General features: G+C 34.3%; 1 protein-coding gene across 13 annotated transcripts; it reads right to left on the reverse strand.

Moving 5' to 3' along the window:
* Positions 1-7,492: 7,492 nt before the first annotated feature.
* LOC107617810 (Tetratricopeptide repeat (TPR)-like superfamily protein) lies at positions 7,493-15,110 on the reverse strand. Of its 13 annotated transcripts, none has more exons than XM_088499788.1 (5): positions 14,718-15,110; positions 11,603-14,005; positions 11,410-11,503; positions 8,650-8,738; positions 7,493-8,515 (listed from the first exon to the last, which is right to left on the reverse strand). In XM_088499788.1, the coding sequence occupies exon 2, from the start codon at positions 13,934-13,936 to the stop codon at positions 12,008-12,010; it is 1,929 nt and encodes a 642-aa protein (XP_088355914.1). In that variant the 5' UTR covers positions 13,937-14,005; positions 14,718-15,110; the 3' UTR covers positions 7,493-8,515; positions 8,650-8,738; positions 11,410-11,503; positions 11,603-12,007. The 13 variants fall into 13 exon arrangements, with proteins under 13 accessions (XP_088355914.1, XP_088355912.1, XP_088355905.1 ...); XM_088499786.1 differs by having other exon boundaries at positions 11,267-11,503; XM_088499779.1 differs by lacking the exon at positions 11,410-11,503 and having other exon boundaries at positions 7,493-11,352; positions 11,603-11,658; positions 11,735-14,005.
* Positions 15,111-20,574: the final 5,464 nt, after the last annotated feature.

Genomic DNA, 20,574 nt, shown 5'->3' on the forward strand with positions numbered 1-20,574 from the left:
TGGAGTGTGGGTGGTTCTGAGTATGGCTCATAAGGCTCTTGGTATGGTGGGTAAGGATTAGTGTCATATGAGGGTGTTTGGTAACATAGGGCTTGTGAGTACGGTGGTTCAAAACTATGTTGAGGAGAGGGTTCATAGGTATATTGTGGTGGGTGTTGATTGTCACGAAGAAGTCCACCATAACCATTGTCTTGGTATGCATCATAGAATGGTTGTTGCTCATAGTACATTGGAGGGGGTTGTTGCCAAGAGGGTTGATCAAATCCTTGTGGCTCCTCCTATCTTTGATTGTCCCATCCTTGATGCAAGCCTTCATTGTAATCTCCACTTCCTACAACATAATTGTAACCACACTCATAGCCAAAGGGGTGAGAATTCATGGTAACAAAAGAAAATAAAAACAAAAACTAATAAGAAATAATAAAAATAAACTCCTAAAACTAGAAACAACTAACAAAGAAACAAAAGGCAAACATATTCACAATATTCACAATAACCAATAATAAGGCACACATTTGCAATTCCCAGCAACGGCGCCAAAAATTTGATGGAGAAAAAATGTCGGTAAAGATTTTCACAAAAATTATCGTGTTGCAAGTATAGATCTAAACCAACAAATTATCCTCAATCAAATTTAATTTGTTTGTCACAAATACAAACCCAATAAAAGTAAACCGAAGTATTCAAACCTCGCGTCATCTCTCAAGGAATTACAGGGAAGTATACTTATAATTGGTTATGAAAAAGTATTTTTGGGGTTTTTGTGATAAGAGACAAGTAATGTAAATAACAAGGAAATAAAATAACAACTAAGAAAAGTCCTAGCAAGGATTGAGAATTGGAATTCCTATCCTTATTATCATCATCAATTGTGATGGTAATTGCCTTTTGCTCTCACTTAGTTAACCTCTAACAATAAAGGAAAGTCAAGTGAGCAAAATCAACTTAAGTTCACAAGTCTTAATCAAAGACTAGATTTAGTGAAGCCAAAGCCAACTAGCAATTTTCAATCACCAATCAACAAAAGAATTTTGACAACTCAAGAGTCTCTAATTAATCAATCCAAGTTAAGAACATAAAAATCTAATTTAAAATCTAACCAAACATTTTATCAAACACTTGGAAGGCATAAAATAAAAACATAGAAAACTAACAAGATATAAGCAATTCTAAAATTAACCAAAGCAAACACTTAACAATGACAAAACAATTGAACAATAAGAAACATGAAACATAAATTGCATTAATGAAAATTGAGAGTAACACATGAACTCATAAACTAAATTAGCAAAATAAAGGAATCAATAAGAGAAGTAGATAAGTCAAAGTACTAGAACAACTAAAAGTAGAAAAAAACTAAATTAAAGCAATATAGAATTCTGAATTTGAGAAGAAATAAACCTAAAAACTCTAAAACCTAGAGAGAGGAGAAAGCCTCTCTCTCTCTCTAGAAAAATACATCTAAAACCTAACTAACATCAAAAGTGAAAAGTGAATGAATGAATTCCTCCCAGCCTCACTCTGCAGCCTCTAATTAGTATTTTCGGGCCTGAAACTGGGTCAAAAGCAGCCTAGAAATCGCCCCCAGTGTTTTTTGCAATTGCAGCACGTGACGCTCTGTCACGCGTACGCGTCACCCACGCGTGCACGTTGCTTGTCTGCTGCACTGGTCACGCGTACGCGTCGCTTGCCAGCTTCTCAAAACTCTACTTTCTTGTGTTCCTTCCACTTTTGCATGCTCCTTTTCCATCCTCTAAGTCATTCCTGCCCTGGAAAACCTGAAATCACTTAACACACATATCACGGCATCGAATGGTAATAAGAGAGGATTAAAATTAGCAAATTTAAGGCCAAAGAAGCATGTTTTCAATCATACCACAAAATCAAAAAGGAAAATGTAAAACATGCAAATTATATGAATAAGTGTTAGAATAATAGATAAAACTCACTCAATTTAGTACAAAATAAACCGTAAAATAGCGGTTTATCAATCTTCTGAACTATATTCTTCACCTCTTCCTTATCACATTAACGCTCCTAAAAACAAGATTTGCGTTTTTCTTTAAAGGAACTAGTATCCGAATTAAGTATGAGAGGGCAATAATTAGAACCATTGTCACTCATGTGAGAAACAATTGCTCTAGGATAGTCTTCTCTCCATTGAACCGAGACTAATCCCCTATCTAATCTCTCTCAGATCAAATTACTATCAAATTGTCTACGACTCTAGGTAAATTTTTTTCCTTCAAATCCTAAATATACTAGTCTTTCATTGTTGATAAAATTAAGAAAATTCTAAATAAAAGTATCAGATTTCATCCTTCTTCCTTCCTTTTCATGGTAAGCAGTTTTTGAATTAAATTCACCAATAATTAAATAGTACTCACCTGCGTTAGCCATAATATCCAGAATTTAGCTAAATTGTGCTTCTTGTTGTCTCTTGTTAGTGTGCTAGTAAACTTCCATCACATTCCATGTTTTCTTGCTCATAGAGTCCTCCTATTTTAAATGTACTAAGTAGTCTTTGTGTTGTATAATCTATATTTTCTCTCCTTTTTTCCATGCCACCATTAAACCTCCTGTCAGCCCCCCTTGGATCAACACATAAGAAATTTTTAAAACCTATACCTCCAAGAATCCTCTCCACAATCAAGGTAGTGTTTTTTGTTTCACATAAAAACACCTCGAGAGAATGGGTCAAACACAACCCTTTAATATTGTGAACTGTCATGAATTTTTCCAAACCTCGCCAATTTCACATGATCATCTTCATGGATCATTGGGAGTCACTTTTTAGGTAACACCCTCTCCCTTCTCATTCATCATCATGTGATCATGACAGATTTTTTTTGTCGTTGACTCCACCTTCTTTCCTTCCAAATCCCTTTTAACCTTGGTTGGTAGGCTGTCGGACTGAGATCTTCTTACCTTCTTTTTCAGATTCTATTTTTTAGTAACACTGTCATTCTCCTTATGACTCCCAATGTTAAAACAAAGTAGTTCAGCCCCTTTCAATATTGCTTCCTGTCTGGTTTTTGATCTGTTAACAGTGTTAAAATTTAATATGAGATATTTTCATTAACTTCAATCTCTTTTTAAAATAATCCCATTTAATAGTTTTAATTGGCTGATAAATGATAAATTTATAAAATTAATTCAAAAATTAATTTCAAATTGAAGAAGACTTTGAGGCGTTGAAATCTTTTAAGTTGGGTTCATTTGATCTTATTTCATAAATTTATTACGTTAGCAATTAATTAGAATTGTTAGAAATGTGTTATGGAACTAATTTAAAGAATGGATGATCTTTTAAAGACAAATTTAAATATTTGCCCATATTTTTAGATTTTTAATCGATTTAATAAAATATTTATTAATATATTAAATTTTGTTTATTTCTAAATTATAATATCAATTTAAAATAAGATTGTATATTTAAAAATAATAAATTAGGTGTTTATTTGTGTCATTTCAATGTTAATATTTTTTTTAAATAGTGTTTATATTTATGTTAGTATTTTTAACTAAAGTAATATTTAAATTTAAATTAAAAATAAATTTCTCATTATGTTAAAGTAGTATGATGTATGTGGTTTAAGTTAGTTATTTTTAATATAAGATTTTGTATTTAAAATAAAATATTATTATATTTGAGTTATTAAGATTACTATTAAAATTGTTACATCAATAGATAGATCAATTACTTTAGTTTATTTAAATTTAGGGGTAATAACTTTTAGATTTTGATGATTTTTCATTTGAATCATTTTTAATGAGATTTTTTTAAACCAAATAAAGATAAGTAAAATTATAATCTAGAACTAAATATTATTTAATTTAAATTAATAAATATAAATGCTAAAATTTAAAATTTTATAGTTTAAATTATATCCATTTACTCGAAATAAAAAAAAAGTTAGATTTGAAGATTCTCGCATATTATTATGATGCTAACTTTCAAGAAAGTTTATATCTTGCCTTGAAATTGCATTTTTTTTTTTTAAAATGATGTTATATGAATTATAAATTCATCATTGTTTCTAATAAAGATATACAAAATTGAAATTCATGAAGAGATTCACGTTTAATGTTAACTATCAATGTTCTAATGGAATTAATAGAATTATAATATAAAATAAAAAAAACTCCATACTAAAAAAATAACAAGAATGATAAAAACATCATATAAACAAAAAATAATAACATGAGAAAGAATTAGAAAAAATATTATAAAAAGAAAAAATAATAAAATTTATCATATAAATAATAAAAAATTAGTAAATAAAAAATAATTTTTTTTAATTAATAGTATAACAGAAAAAAATAAATGTAAAAACTAGAAATTTTTAGCTTTTAGTAAACGTGGATTAGATTACAAAATCACATTTACGTTAGAATGAGAAAAGCTAACCAAACAAAAAAATTGAAATTTTCAAAATATCTAAACGTATATTCAAAGCTCTCAACGCTAAACCAAACAAACCCTAACAAGTAAATTTCTATTTTATAAATGATGAGTAAAGATCCAATTTTTATTCGATATAATTGTGGCATGTAAGTGATGAAGATCGGAATAAGATCTAAACAGTAGATCTGACAAATATTTAAGGTTTAGGTTTAGGTCATGACAAATTTGATTTTACCTAGTCTATTCACACTCTTATGATTTAAGATCAAATATTTTTAAAACGAAAAAGTAAAAAATCTAATCCTCCTTAAATCAAAATGGTAAAATTTATGCTTGATAAAAATTTCAAATTTAATGATAATTGACCATTCATTTTTTTGTTTTATAATTTTTTTTTCACTTAGAGGATTTTCTCTATTATTTTGTGTGAATTTAACAAGGACAATAATATTTAATTTCAGTTTAGAAGTAAAATCTATTCTAAATGTAAAAGTTTTTTCTTTGATTTAAAAGCCTTGATGATTAATTGTTAGGATTTAAAATTTTGTACGAGACATAAATACAAAATAAAAGAAGAAATATTTCAAGAAAGTTTTGGTTATGTTTCTTTAGCACACAGAAAAAGACATAACTTAATATGATGTCTACATCACTCACTCTATTAGTTTAGCAGTAGGACTTGAATCCATTTAAAATTTTTTGGAACAAAAATAAGACGTTTAAAACGTTAAAGATCAAATTAAAATTTTATCCAAATATTAAAAACCAAGCTATTACTTTATCCTAAATCAAAAGCCACTTTTCCAAAAACAAAATCTAAAACCTCAACAAAAAAAAATAAAAAAAAAATTAATTTTTAAATAGTTAGTTAATTTTATTAAACTTTTTTATTATAAAATTATTTTTTATAATTTTTATTTTAGAAAATTTGGAATTTAGGTTAGAATTTAGGGTACAAAAATTAAAAAAATGGACTGAAGTTCGCCGAAAAAATTGAATCCCAAGTAAAGAAGATAACTATATAAAGGAGAATAATAGAACACTCAATTTCATGAAGTTAAAGATTTTGCTTCCATATTTTTCATTCAATATATTATTGCTTCCATGTTTCTTATATGTACATATGATTCACTTGTGGTTTTGGTGCATCTGAAAGCTTTTCCAAGCTCTACTTATAAAATAACTCACCAACCTATGATAAAATAATTCAAGACTAAACAATTGCAATGATAAAACAAATGGCACCGAAAGTTGGCTTGCAAAATTATTAAAGCATATAGAAATCACAAGTCACTAACAATTCTTCGATTTAGCATTAAGACATCAACTAATTATTTCACAACACATATAGCAAAAGGGAGGTTTTATGGTGCTTACCAAAAAATCAACATAACATGCTGTTCTTATGTGTTAATTGTTAAGGATTATTGGAAGTTATTTTTTTTAAATAAAAAAAAAAGATTAAATTAAAATAATATAATAAAAATTTTATTATAATAATTTATTATAATAATAAAAATTTTGAAAAATTTTTTAAATAAATAAATTAAATATTTTATTTATCAAAATATATTATTATAAAAATATTTATTAAGTAATATAATATTATTTATTCTATTTATATTAAAAACAAGATGTTATATATATATATATATATAAACAAAATATTAAAAAAGTCTATTAATGTCTGAAATAATAATAATAAGTATAAAATTAATTAAAATAATAAATATTTGATAATTTTTTATTATAAAATTGTTAAAACATAAAATTTAGATGAGTTATGTAAATCGATTTTACTTTTTAAAATAATCTAAAATAAACTATAAATTGACTATTGGATAACTAAATATTTATTATTTTAATTAATTTTATATTTATTATTATTATTTAGATATTAATAGATTTTTTTAATATTTTGTTTATATTATTTTATTTATAGTATAAACAAAATATATGTATATACATCTTATTTTTAATATAAATAGAATAAATAATATTACATTAATTAATAAATATTTTTATAATAATATATTTTGATAAATAAAATATTTAATTTATTTATTTAAAAAATTTCTCAAAATTTTTATTATTATAATAAACTATTATAATAAAATTTTTATTATATTACTTTAATTTAATCTTTCTTTTCCCTTTTTCATTTAAAAAAAATAGCCTTCAATAATTCTCAACAATTGACACATAAGAACAGCATATTATGTTGATTTTTTGGGTAAGCACCATAGAATCTCCCATAGCAAAATCCCAAAAGAAACAAGCTTTTTTTTATCAAATTTTTAATTAAATTTGCACGTTTCTTCTTTTTCTTTCTCCTCATGTCCCTTCTTTTTTGTTATTATTGCCGTTGTCATCTTTTTTTCAGTGCGCTTCTTTTTTCAATGTTGTCGTCACCATCACCGTCATTTGCTGTATTCTTGATGTTATTGTTATTATTTAAATTCTTTTTCTCTTTTTCTTCCTCCTCATCCTCTTTCATTATTATGGTCTTTGTCATCTTCATCTTCTTCTATACATGTTAAGAAAATTAAAGCACAAAAGTTTTGATGCATAACACATAAATTTTGGTTTACAGCATAAATTTTAGTATACAATACAAATTTTTGAAGGACCACATATCGAAAACATTGACACTCAACTAAAAATATGCGCAGCATAACTATATAGTCAAAACATTGACTCACCTATCAAACAAAATACATTCGCAGCAAAATTTGTGTATTATGTGCAAAAATTTGTGCTATATGCAAAAATTTGTATATTATACCTATTAAATATGCACAACACATAAATTTGGTGTACAACACAAAAATCCTGATGCATAACATAAATTTTTATATAGAGCACAGAAATTTTTAGATAACTACACATATAAAATATTAATTTGCCCAACTAACAAAATACATTCACAACAAAAATTTGTGTGCTATATACAAAAATTTGTACACGATATTGATAAATTTATGTTATATACAAAATTTTATGTCGTTATACTTTAAAATTTATATGTTATATCAATAAATTTTTGTGCTCTCTAACAAAAAATTATACTACAAGAAACGTAGAAGAGGAGAAATGATCCGTATGTCTAACATATGACCGCAATTTTTTTCAGTGGGTTTGCACCAACTTGTTTACACTTAATTACAAAAGCACTTGTACATGTAGCATCACTCAAACCCCAAAAACAGAGGACTGAAATTGAGAGAGGAGTCAAAACTCAAATGACAGAAAATGCCCATTATTCTTCCCAAAAATAAATAAATAACGTATGAAAAAAGTTACCATAGTCTACTCATTTACATGATCATTCGGGAACATAGATAAGGCAAAACCAATATCCGTATCATGAAAACCTTCAATGATTATGTTGTTAGAATTTTCTAACTTTCCTTCTCTCGTTGGGCAATTTCTTCTAATATAGCCCGTTAGGTGACAATGGTAACATGTCACCAATTGAAGCTTTCGGGACTTGATCTTGTCTTACTCTTGCTTTCCGATCTTCTTTTTTGACTGCAACCTCTCATCACATACAACCTGTTTGTACACTTACCATTGTTGGATTCAAATTCTAATTTATGTTGCTCTTTTATCATCAATTCCTCTTTAACATCTTTAATTGAGATGTCAGACGTACCATAGAGTATGGTATCACGAAAATCATCATAGATCCCAACTTGTAGTCTAACATCGGATATCATTCGATCAAATTCTTCTATGTGATTTTGCATTGACTTTTCTTCCAGGTATTTGAACTTGCACATTCGTTCCTATTGATGCAATTTGTGGACAAAGTATTTGCGGAATATTTTTCTTCCAAAGCCTTCCTTAGTGAATCAAGGGTCTTCATTTCCGTAACCTCTCACAGAACATTATTTGCTAAGCATGACCTTATAGTATTCCATGCTTTGACCATTAGCTCCTCTTTCTTTTCAGGAGATAATGCAGATGATAGTTTTTCTTTACCCTCTAATGCTGTTTCTGAACCTTGTAGAACCAACAATGGTTGTACCTTCAGTTTTCATAAGCTAAAATCCTTTGACCCGTCATATTTTTCCACTTTAAATTTGGACAGCACCATCTTGGATTCTAAATCAAATAACACAGATGTCATTAATAACATTACAAACCACAAGCAAATACAAATCTTCAATATATATCACTCAATGAATTTTACTCCGACCACAATAGATACATATCACTTGAAAAATTTTGAGCTTTGCCTCTTTGATGGCGTCCTTTGGTTAGAGGTTGGCTCTATTTATACAAGTCAGTCAAGTCCGCGATTAATGGGGGCAATAATTGCACTCACCTAATTTTCATCAAATCAAATGCATTAAATATTTGTTACAAACTAAATCTTTATCACATGAGTATAAAGCTAGCTGACATTGGTGACACTTGACACACAAAATTTAAATAAAAACTGCAAGCCCCACTTTATGGACATTATGACACATTATCAATGGCCATCATTTTGGCTTTTGACACAAATTTCACTGACATGTGTCCTCTAATTAAAGATGTGCAAAGTTGATATGTATAGCATAATCATATCATCTAACCAGTATTATTTATTTCATTATTTATTTAATTTTACTTTTTAAAATTTTTTACTTTTGTTACAAAAAATAAGAGGAAAAAGTAACCAGAAAAAAGAAAAATGTAGGGAAAAAACCCAATAAGAAAAATACATTCACTTAATAGAGTAGTCCAAAAAGTCAGAAAAAGGAAACCACCAAATAAAATGGGTCAGCAGCTCAAAAGAATGAGAAACACACATTAAACAAGACAACCAAGAGATTAGGCCAAATGCACCAATATGCTATCTAGTAACTTGATTTAGCATACTGGTTCTATGCTACATACCTTGTTGGTTGGTTTCACGTCTTTATATCAACTATTAGCAAAGACAAGGAATGCCAGTTACTATAGTCAAGAATGTAATGAAAAGGATAAACAGGGTTAAAGATTAATGGTATAATTAAGCTCATGCGTGCGTTGAATTGTTAAATATATATAGTTAAGTTGATTTAGCTTAATCTCAAAAACTAATTTTAAACATATCACCAATTTTTATAAAGCTAACGAAATAACTCGAAAAATATATTTAAATTAAGAGATTCTGAGTCAACCATAAAAATTAGTTCAATTATATAAGTTGAGGAGAAAAGTTTCCAAAAACTTAAAATCATGATCAACATTAAATATCTAGGCATATGAAAAAGTTGCTAGAAAGCTAAGAAAGCACACTAAGACCATAAGTGGGAAATGACAAAGCCCAATTACACCTTCGGTCACAAAAATGAAAAATGAAAAATCAAAATTCCCAACCCGCACTACCAGCATTTGTCCTCTACTCTTTAGCCATGACCAAATAAAAGGGTATTAGTGTAAAGAAGAAATTCTGTGAACGAGGCAGTTTGATATTTGACATGCTGCAATAGTTTATCATATAGCTCAAATTAACATGGTTCATAAAAACAAAACAATCAAGCAGAAGAAGAAGACCCAAGCAGGAGACATTTAGCATAATGTTCACAAAATGAACACTTAAGCTAGTTATATATCTTTCAAGTGCTAGATATATAGATAGAGTCCTACATAACTCACTCACACTAGCTACCATATGACCAAAATATTAATGTGCATGCACCGTGATGATGGTCATAGCAAGTCATGGCCATAAAGTTTATTTTTGTACATGAAAGCCTTATGTCTCAGGTTTGTGACTATCATTTGTAAAGCTCCAGTTATGAGTAACAATTATTGTGATACAATGATACTGGAATCATGAACTATGTAGAAACCAATTGAGAATGTAGAAGACTACACATAATTTTTTGAGGAACCACACCAAAGGGTCCACATCTTAGCAATTTTACTTCTTGATTGGTTCTGATTTTTAGAGGAACCACACCGAAGGGTGAAGGGTCTAAGCTTCCTTCAATTTTCTAATAATCAACCACAAAAATATAATAACAAGAACAATTAAATTAACAGAATAATAACAAAGTAAGGATCAGTAAAAACAACTAGGGAGAACAATGAGTAATAAGTCAATAGCAACATAGCAAAGGGGTTAATAACATCTAACACAACAGCAATTAAGTGATTAACAAGTTAACAAATTGCAAAAAAAAACACAGTAACCATGGCAATTGGCAAGAACACAGCAACCAGCAAGAACAACTAGGCAATAGCAAAAAATTTAGTAAACCAGAACAACAACAATTTCACTAACTTTTTTTTTTATTTGATACATCAACACTCACCATTCACCAAAACCTAAGAACCGAAAGTGAGGGTGGGAAGACCCCAGAGCAGTTCAACATACAACATACACACAAACACAGCCAAAATCAGAGGACCAAACACAACAAAGACATCATCTCTAACACCCCCACCCTTATGCTATCAAATCTAAGCAACACAACACAACATCAGCACAAAATACATACATTTAACAAAACAACAATTCTACTACAACAATAATAACAATAATGGGGATTGTTAGTCAATGAAGATGCTTCATTTTTTTCTTTTGGTTTCTTTTCCCTTAAGTCAACACTATATCATTTTTTCTAGTTTCACTTCTAAAATAAATTTATTGATGAACATTGGCTAAAATAGAATCTTGAGATCAAATATCAAATTGGGTTATACTTTATTGCAGAATTATGTTCAATCATCACTGTTACTGACACAATGGTAAAATAATAAACTGGCAGAAGTTAAATGGCTTTTCACAACCATGTACCAACCTGCATTATTCTACAATAAAATTGATTCCAGTGATTAATTACACTACAGAAACAGAACATGCACCTTAAAACTGACCTTTGAACGTTACTAGCTGCTAAGTGCTAATGCAAAAAGTGCGATTGTTGATACTGGTAGCCAAAACCAACTGGAAATTAAAAGAACTGCACAAGGGAGGAAGGAAATTGATTATGACAATAAAGTGAAGAGAAGTCAATCACCTAAAAATCAGAAGACTAGCAAGAATGGAGGATATCCTGGTAACCACCAAGAAGACTAGCAAGCAGACAAGTGACCACACGAGAAGTCAATCACCTAAAAATCAGAACCAATCGTGAATCAGAAGCTAAAACACCAAAATTGGAACCCAAAACCCCCCAAATTTCACATAACCAATTGAAAATCGAAACATACCTTCTCTGACTCGATTAGCCATTGTAGTTCATCATCACCATCATAGCCATACATATCTTCAACAATGAAAAGAGGGAGCAAGTGAGAACAAGTGAGAAAGAGAGGATAGAGAGTGAGACAAAGAATGATGACCTGGTGAGCGCACAAGACCATGGTGAGCGGCAACGATGAGAGTAGACGAAGGTGAGGAAGAAGATGAAATGGGGTGAAAACGAAAGAGAACAAGGAAGAAGTGGCGTGAGAATGAAGGAGAACAAAGGCAGTTTGGCGTGAAAACAAAAAATTCATTAAGGTGAAACTTTTTGTTCTTGGCATGTATAATGAAGTTCATTGAACTAACTGGTTTAAATAGACATGTCCTTTGACTGAATTCAATTGCATTGTTTTGGTTGCATAATGGCAAGATTACCAGTAATCACTGCAGGAGCAAGACCCGTCCTTGAAATGATGAAACCTAGTGGTATCCCTAACAATGATTTCTCTTCCTTCTATAGCTGATATGTACTTTATTGCAGTGTGGCAATCTCCACAAACTCTCAAGTTCTTGAATACCCTGATTGGAACACCTAATGGTACCTTTAGAAGTCCAAATGCAATTGCCAATTTCTCACTGTGCCATAGAAGAAGCTGTTCTTTCAGCTCCTCTTCCACATCATGCAATGCAAACTCAAGATCCGGAATATAGCCAGCCATCTTCATTTTTTTCTCCAATTCATTTAGTTTTTTATGTATAGAAACCAATTCTGGGTGCAATCGGTCGCTTGACCGAAACTCATGCACCACACTCTTTATCTCAATCCAACTATATCCAGGTGCCTTCACTACATTATTGTCTTTCATCGATCTCCGAATCCTAGCAACATGCTCCCATCTATTTTGTGCTGCATAAATATTGGCCAATTGAACATATCCAGTTGCACTACTAGGATCAAGTGCAAGCAGATTCTTGGCAGCAAACTCAGCCAGATCTAGGTTCTTATGGATCCTACAGGCTCCCAAAAGCGTTCCAAAGATGGCAGGATGTGGCTTAAACGGCATACTTTTTATCAAGTCTGTTGCCTCAGATAACCTTCCACGTCGACCGAGAAGGTCAACCATGCAAGCATAGTGTTCTGGCCTAGCTTCAATTCCATAATCCCTTATCATAGCATCAAAATATTGGACCCCAAGATCTACAAATCCTGCATGGTTACAAGCTAAAAATACTGCTACAAAAGTAATCCAATCTGGCTTCATGCCATCATTTTTCATTGCATCAAATAACTCCAGAGCTTTTTCACCAGCTCCATGTTGTGCATAACCAGAAATCATTGCGTTCCATGATACAAGGTCTTTCCGTTGGATCTGCACAAACAATTTCGACGCGTCCTTCAGCTCCCCGCATTTGGAATACATGCTAACCAATGAAGTTCCAGCTGTGGTGTCACTACTCAATGGAGATTTACAAACTAACTGATGAACTTGTCTACCAAGTTGCAATGCTGATAGGTTACTACAACCCAACAACACACTGGTCAAGCTCACAGCATTAGGCTTGGCCCCAGTCTCTAACATTGTCTTGAAAAGCTTCAACCCATCTTCTGCCCTGCTATTATCAACATATCCAGCTATCATAGCATTCCATGTCACCAAAGTCTTCTGAGACATTTCTTGGAACAATTTCTCAGCAGACTCAACCCTGCCAAATTTCATGTACCCAGTGATCATGGCAGTCCAGGTAATCACACTCTTCACAGTTGCAGCATAAAAGCACTCCACTGCAGAATCCAAGTCTCCACAAGCCACATACCCCGACACCATCGCACTCCATGAGACCGTATTTTTCTCTGGCATTGCCAAGAACATCATGCGCGCCTCGCCCATCAATCCAATCTGAGCATAACCTGAGATCATTGTGTTCCAAGATGCCGTATCCTTCACAGGCATTACATCAAAGTAAGCACGGGCTCTGTGGATGCCAAAATTGTTCAAATAACACGCCAGCATGATATTATAAGACACACTATTCGGTTCAGGAATTTTATCAAACACTTGGCGTACAACTTCAAAATTCCCAAGATTCTTGGCATAGCCAGCAAGGATCGAGTTCCAAGTAACGGTGCTCTTCACTGTCATATTATTAAACACTTGGAGAGCAGAATCCATGTCACCCAATCGAAGGAAATTGGCGATGAGCTTGTTGGAGGCAACGACATTGTTGAACATGCTCTGGTTGAACCGTGATGGGAGCGGGGTTACTGACATGGCAGAGCCACAACCGAGGCCGGAGGAGGAGGACACGTGGCATTTACTCAGCGTTAAAACAAAGTTCCTAACAAGCCCTGAATAATACATGAATCGATGGCTTTGTCCTTAGGGGGCCTTGATTCTTAGTTGTTTCTTTGTGTTCAAGAGCTTATGCAGCTGTAGTGGCGGGAAAATAAACTGGTGTGAGTGCTTAGTTATTTGTTTGGTTATTTTTAAAGACTTCAACTAGGAGCTAACTTTCTTTTAGCCAACAGTCAATTTTTTTTTTAAATTTTAAAGAGAAAATATAAGGAACCAACTTTTAGCCAACATTAGTCACCTTTTTCTTTAGTTCTAAAATTTCTCATTCTTTTTGGAGGATTTATGATTTAGAATTTAGAGTTAAAGTTTTATGATTTAGGATCTAAAGTTTGAGTTAAACAAAATAATTTTCAAAAAAGTTGATGTTAGTTAAAAAAAATTGTTTCCCTAACATTTATCAATTTTAAATTCTAAATTTTAAACCTTAAACCAAAATCTTAAATTCTATATCCCAAATTCTAATGTTAGTTATTTTCATTCTCTATACTTTTCAGTTTAGAAATGTTTATTTCTCTATATTTCCATTCGAACCAATATTCACACCACAAAAACAACCATTCAGTCCCAAAAGTTCATTTAAACCCTTTTCATCTTGCATCCAATTCACAAAACATACACGGACCAATACCATCAAACATTCAGCCATAAGTCAAACCACATACTAAACTAATCAAAGTATCAAACACCCAAAGCATAAACATTTTCAAACTCATTCAATCACTCTAAAATCTACCACATAAATAGTAATGTAATTTTCTTTTTCTGAAAGAGAACTAAAAAGAAATACCTCTGCTACGCCGCCGGTCCTCTCTTCCATCTCCGAGGATGAATCCCTTCCGGTGATCTTTCCGGCGTCGCCATCTTGTTGCCGAGCTGCTACGTCTTCACTGACAGCAGCAACACTATCACCGCCGAGCCTCTCTTTTCCTCTCTGTTCTCTAGACCGGCGTGGCCTCTTCTTCGTCTTTTGTCTCTTCGCGATCTCTCTCCTTCGCCGGTGGGAGCTCTCTTCTTCCCCTGTAGCTTTTTCTTCTCTCTTCCCTCTGTTTTCGAAGCCACTCCCCCCTCCGTTCTGAGTTCCGACTCCCCGGGGCCCCCTGTTATTGTGTATTATTTATTTAAGAGAAAAAAAAAATCTTAAACTGCCCTCACAGTTACTTCGAAAAAGGCAACGAAGTTCTAAAGAAAAAACTTCAATATTTTTTTATATTAAGGGTATTCGTCGAAGGATTGACAGACTTGTTTTGTTTTGAGTCTCCTTATTTTTTTAAAAATAATGGTTAGGACCGTTTAATTTTTTTATTATTTATTTTAAATATATTAATTGTATAAAATTAAAAATATTAATAATTTTTAAATTTTTTATTTATAAAAATTAAATACAAAATATATTAATAATTAATGTGTCATATAAATATATTTTAAAAAAAAATTATTGAGTAAGAGAGAATCTCACAAAATTAAATATTAAAAATTAAAAAAAAATTATTAAAAATTTCGTAATCTTTCAAAAACATTATCAAGAGTTAAAGATAAGTATTAAATAAAAATTATACAAATATCATTTATTATTTGTCTAACAAAACTTGTTAATAATTATAAACTAAATTAGGTACTTTTATTAAATTTTAACAAAATAAATTCATAAACCATAATAAAACATACAAAAATATAATTCATATCGTTTTATCACAACTCTTAACTTAAATTTTTGCTTGTCTGTAAGCAAGCCTAAATAAGAAATCACAGAAAAAAAAAATTTTTTCTGTGTGATCGATACTATTACGATGGGTAACCGGAGATGGTGGGCTGGACTCGTTAGGTTGGCCCAATCGTCTGAAGAAGGAAGCCTTCGAGCGGGTCTGCGCCTTGGGGGCCTCCGTCTGACTTGTGAGTATGAACGAGTGGGGGGTGGTACCTGCAAAGACACTCCGATGCCTAAGTCAGCAAGGGTGTGAGCAGGTCTAGAGAGTATTGGGACTTAGAGATACCTGAGAGGTGTCAGTGTATTTATAGTGGTGAACCAATAACCACCGTTGAAGTAGTGCCACTTTTTTAGGGTGATAACCGTCCCTTTATCTTAGGGAGGTTGAAATATGGCTCCTGAAAGTGGTTAGAGAGATTCTAGGGGCAGTTACTCATTTAAACGAGTGATTATCTGCCAGCTAACCCTCGTCCCCGACTTCTTTAGGGTAAGTCGTGATAAGGACCGACTTCGCAGGAGGAAGGTCGGTGCTAGGTGAGGCTCAACCATTCGGATTGGGCCTTTTATTTGTACTTGGGCCTTATCATTGGGCCACGGTATGAACAGTGCCCCTACTCGAGCCTAATTTCTTTTAAGATTTGGGTTCGAGTATTCTACTCGGGAATGTAGCCGACTTGGGAGGGAACCGACGTGTTTGTTTGGAACCGACGTGACTTTCGTGACTTTTGATTTTTCACAATTACGTCTAATCAAACGTCGCGTCTGTTAGAGGTTCGCGTAGGTATTAATTACCTTGGTAACGGTGCACCCATTAATGACTGCCCCGTCTTTACCATTATGCCCCTAACGTGTTTATAAATACTTTCCCTCTCTTTCATTGTTTCGTTTCTGCGATTTTTCAAATTTCCTCTTCACCTGTTCGTGCAGCATTCTTGCGTTTGAAGGCTTTCATTTCCTCCAACCTTTTTCAGATAAAGGTTAGATTTTTCTTCTTCTCCTTTTGCAACATGCTTTCGGTTTGCATGCTTTTATTTTTCGGATGGATAGGTTGATTCGTAGGTTTCTGTTTGATTCCGTACTTCCCCCTTAGACCATGTTTTTTGATTTTCTTTTCTTTTTCCTTTGTAGGTTTTACCAACCCCTTTTTTAAAAGAAAGAAAATATTTTCTGTTGAAAGTCTTGCTCAGTGGGTTGATGTTACGGTCCTGGGGGAGGAACCTTTGGTTGACACCGAATTTATCACCAACCTTCGCACTCATCACCGAATTTGTACTTTCGAGGAGGATGAGCCGAAGTATGAGTTGGTGGTCCCGGGTCCGGAAGACCGGGTTTGCTTCGGGAGGGCCACTGAGGCGGCCCCTCATTTCTTCTTTATGTATGAGAGCATGGTTACCCGTTTGGGTGTCTTTCTTCCATTTTCTGATTTTGAGATGTCGGTGTTGCGTCACTGCCGAGTTGCTCCTACTCAACTTCACCCCAATTCCTGGGGTTTTTTCAAAATCTACCAGTTTATCAGCCATGCTTTAGACTTTCTGACTTCTTTGAGAATTTTCTTTCTTCTCTTCCATATGACCAAACCCTTCAGTGGGAAAAATAATAAGTAACAATGGGTGTCTTTCCGGGCTATACAAGGTCGGAGAGTTTTCACCCTTTTTGACGAATCCTTTCATGACTTCAAAAATTATTTTTTCAAAGTTCAAGGCGTAGAGGGTCACCACCCCTTTTTCTTGGATGAGAATTCTTCCCCTCGCTTTCCCTTGTACTGGTTAGAGGCTTCCCCCTGTGAGAAATATGGTTTGGAGGATCTGGATGAGGTGGAGGCAGCCATTGTGGGGTTCCTCCGAGAAGTATGGGGGAGAGCCCCATATCTGGATACCAAAAAATTTCTCCAGGGGTCGTCGTCTTTTGTCCAGACAAAACTAGGTAGCCTTTATCTACTTTGTTTCCGACTTGTTTCTACCGACTTGAAGTTTACCGACTTGTTTTACTAATTGTTTTCTTTTACAGAGATGGCGAGGAAGAATTCCAATGAGTCTTACCAGAGAGTCCAGGAGGCCAAGGCGAGGTCTCGCGCCAGAATTGGTGGTGCCAGGGTAACTAGCTCTCCTCTTCCTCTTTCTCCCCCTTCTTCCCGAAATTTGGGGACTCCTTCTCAACCCATTGTTATTCCTGCTTCGGCTTCTTCTCAGCCGTCCCCTCCTCCCCGACCTTCTCCTGAGTCAGAGAAGAAGAAGCGCAAGGCTTTAGAGTCTGGCTCTTCTTTTGAAGGTGAGGCTAAGGTGGATGCTCCTGCATTTATCCGAAAGTTCATCTATCCCCATACCCGTATAGGTATGGATGATGTTTCTATTCGGAACCACCTCACTATTCTGGCTGAGGAGAGCATCAGGGCGGCGGGGATTTGTGCCAAGTTCCTTGATATTTTTTAGAAGACTCCTCTTAGCTCTCTGGGTTCAATCTCTAAGGTTGAAGAGTTGGAGGGAAGGCTTCTCATATATCAGGAACATGAGAAGGAGTTGAAGAAGGAGGTCGCCAAATTGAAGGAGGAGAGGGATGGCCTCCGAGAGAAGAAGAGCAAGTTACAAGCCCTATGTAACATGGAGGAGGGCTTGAGAAAGAAGGTGCAGGAGAGTTATCAGAGTTTATTTGAGGACCTTGTGGCTGTAAGGAGGGATTTGTTGAACTCTCGGACTGCCTATGCCGAGTTGGAGGACTCTATTGCTGAGGGGCGGAGGAGGCCTGGAGGATTTTTAAGGAGCAGGTCGGAGTCCTTGCTCCCGACCTGGATCTCTCTCCTTTGGATCCTGACAAGGTCGTTATTGATGGTGCCATAGTTTATCCCCCTGCTCCCGAGGTCATCACCGAGTCAGATTTGAAGACTCGGGGGCAGAGAATCATTGAGTCCCCTCCTCATCAAAAGGATGTTCCGAGTTCCTCCCGACCTCTCGGCGCCTCTTCTCCGACTCCTATGGACACTTCTCTCCCTGGTCCTGATGGCGCTCCGACTTCTCTTCCCGACTCTGGTGGTGATGCTCTTTAAAAATTTGTTGGCTATATGGGGGCCCGGCCTGTGGGTCCCCCCTTTTTTAAACTCTTTATATTTGTGGTGGTGGTATGTTGACATTTGCCTTGGCCTTTTATGGCCGTAAACAAAAATATTTATAATTGCCCTTTTTTGGATAAGGGTTTTATTTAAAAATACCATTTTTGGTATAAGGGTTTCAGCTACCTTTTTGTGTGCATGCTTTCTGATTTTGATTTTTTGAAGTCCCTTTAATCTTTTCTGAAAACCTTTTGCTTGTCCGTCCTTCTAAGCCTTTTCGCTTTAAGGACCTTAGGACATTCTTTAAGCTTTTTCCTAGGTTTTTCGATCTCTTTCTTGTTATTCCTTATACTCAACTTTGTTTTATTGAGTTCTATGACTTAGGTTATTTTTGCGATGCGTTTTCTTTTCTACTCGGTTTTTCATTTCGACTTATGAGTCGGAATGTCTCCGAGTTTCTCACGATCAACTTTTATAACCTCTTTACACCGACTTGTACCTCGTCATTTTATCCTGACGACCATCTAGGTCGGTTCATGGGATTTTCACATTTTGTCGAGCTTAAGTCGGCGCGTTTCGTAGGAAGAAAAATAAACGAGAAGGAATTTATAAGAGATATTGTAAAAGATCTTTATTAATTTGGGAAGGTACTTTACTGCTACTAAGGGTTTTTAATAATCTTTTCCCCCTTAGCCTCTACTATGATGTCTCATTAAAAACCCTTCTTCAGAAAAAACCCTTTAATGTTTGGGAAAAAATCGTGAAGTTGGGAAAAGAGTACATCAGGGAGTAGAGTTCGCTTTTAACTATAATACCTTTTCATATTACAAGCATGCCACGATCTTGGTAACTCGGCGCCACTTTGGTCGGTCACCTTATAATAACTTTTTCCTAAGACCTCGCTAACTTTGTAGGGTCCTTTCCAATTGGCAGCGAGTTTTCCTTCCTCCGATTTGTTGACTCCTATGTCGTTTCTGATTAAGACCAGATTGCTTAGTGTGAAACTTCTTTGAATGACTTTCTTGTTGTATCTGGTAGCCATCCTTTGCTTCAGCGCTGCTTCTCTTATCTGGGCTTGTTCTCGGACTTCGGGGAGCAACTCTAGCTCCTCTTTGTGCCCCTGTATGTTTCCGATTTCATTATGGAGAATCACTCTTGGGCTTTGCTCACTGATTTCTACTGGTATCATAGCTTCTACCCCATAGACAAGTCGGAAGGGTGTTTCTCCAGTAGTAGATTGTGGTGTCGTCCGATAAGCCCACAACACTTGTGGGAGCTCTTCTATCCAGGCTCCCTTTACTTCTTGTAGTCTTTTCTTTAGCCCTACCAGTATGACTTTGTTGGCTGCCTCGGCTTGTCCATTGGCTTGTGGATATTCTACCGAGGTGAACTGGTGTTTGATTTTCATACTGGCCACCAGGCTTCTGAAGGTAGAGTCGGTGAACTGGGTTCCATTATCTATAGTGATGGAATAAGGTATTCCATATCTTGTGATGATATTTTTGTAGAGGAACCTCCGAATTTTTTGAGCTGTGATGGTAGCCAGTGATTCTGCTTCTATCCACTTTGTGAAGTAGTCTATCCCCACGATCAAATATTTGACTTGTCCTGGCGCTTAGGGAAAAGGACCTAGCAAATCCATTCCCCATTTTGCGAAGGGCCATGGAGAAGTTATACTGATGAGTGGTTCGGGGGGAGCTACGTGGAAATTTGCATGCATCTGGCATGGCTGGCACTTTTTCACAAACTCGGTGGCATCCTTTTGCAAGGTCGGCCAGTAGAATCCAGCTCGGATGACCTTCCTGGCTAGCGACCTTGCTCCGAGATGATTTCTGCAAATCCCATTGTGAACCTCCTCTAGCACTTCAGTGGTCCTTGAGGTCGGTACGCACTTCA

This window comes from Arachis ipaensis, chromosome B9, assembly GCF_059453495.1.
Source record: "Arachis ipaensis isolate K30076 ecotype BB chromosome B9, ASM5945349v1, whole genome shotgun sequence".
NCBI lineage: Eukaryota > Viridiplantae > Streptophyta > Magnoliopsida > Fabales > Fabaceae > Arachis > Arachis ipaensis.

Coding starts and splice junctions, on each gene's coding strand:
- LOC107617810 (XM_088499779.1), bottom strand. CDS start 13,936: ATGTATTATTCAGGGCTTGTTAGGAACTTTGTTTTAACGCTGAGTAAA.